The sequence below is a fragment of the Lolium rigidum genome, chromosome 5 (assembly GCF_022539505.1).
Source record: "Lolium rigidum isolate FL_2022 chromosome 5, APGP_CSIRO_Lrig_0.1, whole genome shotgun sequence".
Taxonomy (NCBI): Eukaryota; Viridiplantae; Streptophyta; class Magnoliopsida; order Poales; family Poaceae; genus Lolium; species Lolium rigidum.
This window is the reverse complement of record NC_061512.1, coordinates 235,199,518-235,201,749: the sequence shown is the minus strand read 5'-3', so window position 1 is coordinate 235,201,749 and position 2,232 is coordinate 235,199,518. Positions and strand designations below refer to the sequence as shown.

Here is a 2,232-nt window from a genome sequence, read left to right as displayed (position 1 = left end):
AGAGATGTGACACACAAACAAGAAAATCAGAGTTTCAGAAAATTGTGGTTGGCATCAGAACAAGTGAACAACCCACTTCTTACTTGACCTTGAGTCCAAAATGAAATGCTAAAAGTTGGTATGTTAATCGAGATTTCCTAGTACTCATGCATTCACTTAGGAATTGCTTTTCCTTTTTTGTTTAACTAGTCTTACCACTGTCTCAAATTGCAAAACATCAAGTACAGTATTACGAGCTTCAGAGTATGCTGCAATCAGCTGGCGCAAATGATAATTGCCCAACGGTGATATCAAACAGCATTTGTATATTCTGCTGCTGGAAATTACCGAGGACTGAACCCGACAATGTCGCATCATCACCGAGCATGTTTAGACAGAACGACGACCCCTCTTCGTCAAATGACATGTAGTTATCTCTGTGTAGCCTCATATCCGCGCCCCCGGCGAAGTGCATCACCATGTCCGGCATGGGTGGAAGCTGCCGCTGGCCGCTTGGAGCCGGGAAGCAAGGGATTTCAAAGCTGGAAGAGTTCACTGCCGGGTGACCGAGCACCTCGGCCACATGATCCAAGACCACCATGAAAGCGCTTCCCTCCAGGATAGTGAAGGTGGTGCCTGAGTCCACGACCATCCCTCCAGTGCCGTCGTTGCGCAGCTGGAAAGCCTGCTCTGGAATCGGCAGGCGAGTGTCGCCGAGAGATATGCCCTCGAGGGAGATATAGTACCATGACGGGTACGCCATGTTCTGCACCAGTGGCGTCGTCTGCATGGTGTCGCCTCCTCTAGGTTCCAGCTCGGCGAGGGAGCCAAACAGGACTGGACTGCTCAGGCTGGGCAGGAAGAAGTCGGTGAGGCAGTATGAGAACTTCCCGAACCCTAGTTGCGCCACAAGCGACAGCGGCCCGCGGCTGAGCCCGACCGTCCCCGTGGAGTTGAACGAGTCGCCGCCATTGTCGCTGCCGCAACCGAACGCGACGTCGCTGGCAGAGACGGCCGACGCAGTAGTGCCCAACGTGAGGGTCTCCCTCCCCAAGACGCCCGCGGAGTAGGCGCCGTCGGCGTAATCGTAGTAGTACATGCACTGCGAGTTGAGGGTGCAATTGTTGTCGCTCTGCAGGCTCTGGCACATGGCGCTGGAGCAAGGCTCCGGGGAGAAGCTGGTCGAGGCGGAGGTTTTGTAGATGGGCGTGTCCTGCGGGAAGCAGAGCTTGCATGGCTGGCACTGCGTCCAGATGAGGTCGCTGCCGGTGTCCGCAAGGGCGGCGAACGGAACCGGCGGCGTCCCGATGGCGAGGTTCATCAGGTACTCGGCTTGGCCCGACTGCAGCCTTGGCCGGGAGGTCGAGTTGGAAGAGGTGGTGGAATAACCCGATAGCATCGTCGCTGCTCGGAGGCGGCTCCGATGCGCTGCTCGGTGCAGCAGCTCTGTCTTGGTAAAGCCACCTTTCGAGTCCACGTGGGTCAGCGCCGAGCGATAGCCGGACGGCGATTGTGCCACCGAGCCAGCCACGGAGGCAGCAAGAAGTATGCTCAGCAAGGTAGCCATGAAGCCAGGCTAGAAGAAATGGTCAAGTAAATTTCTAAGAGGAAAACTTGGCTTGAAGAGTCGAGCTGAGGATTGCTCGCCGGCCTAGCTATATAGGATTAGCTAGGATGTTGTTTGATGCTAGATTTGGGTAAGACTCGGCACCTTGTGACAAGATCTGGGTCAAGAGGGCAGAGGATAACCGACAACATGAATAGATTCATTAGGCTGGCCATAGTGCAAAGTATTATATAGTGGTATATATTATCTATATGATACGAGTATATGATACTACGTGGTTAGTATCATATAGTAGTATCATAATCTCATGATATTTAATTATTTGTACAATCTCAATGTAATTGTGTGTATATGATATACTCCGTATTTGACATTAAATTATCTAGTTTCACGTGCTATGATATAGTATCATATTATGATACCACTAGCATATCTCTCATCATTAATTATGGTGCCACATTAGATTTTTGCTAAGGTGGCATGCATGATACTCCTTATGATACTAGCACTATGACTAGCCTTACAAGCTCTCGACGGTGACACAATATTTACCTTTACAGAACTCATTGTGCATGTCGACATTGATGTTGCCATCAGGGGCGGAATAACCGATAAGGCGGCAGGCTGGCCTTATTTTTAAAGGTTAAGTGTCTAAACTCTACTATGCCTTGTACAATGTTGATGAC

At 50.9% G+C, this 2,232-nt stretch overlaps 1 protein-coding gene across 1 annotated transcript; it reads right to left on the bottom strand.

Annotated features, from left to right (window-relative positions):
• Nucleotides 1-238: 238 nt before the first annotated feature.
• Nucleotides 239-1,546, bottom strand: LOC124657264 (aspartic proteinase nepenthesin-1-like). The gene has a single exon (XM_047195843.1). The coding sequence runs from the start codon at nt 1,544-1,546 to the stop codon at nt 239-241; it is 1,308 nt and encodes a 435-aa protein (XP_047051799.1).
• Between the last annotated feature and the right edge of the window lie 686 nt (nt 1,547-2,232).

Excerpts from the sequence above, each read along its gene's own strand:
- LOC124657264 (XM_047195843.1), bottom strand. The coding sequence starts at position 1,546 with ATGGCTACCTTGCTGAGCATACTTCTTGCTGCCTCCGTGGCTGGCTCG.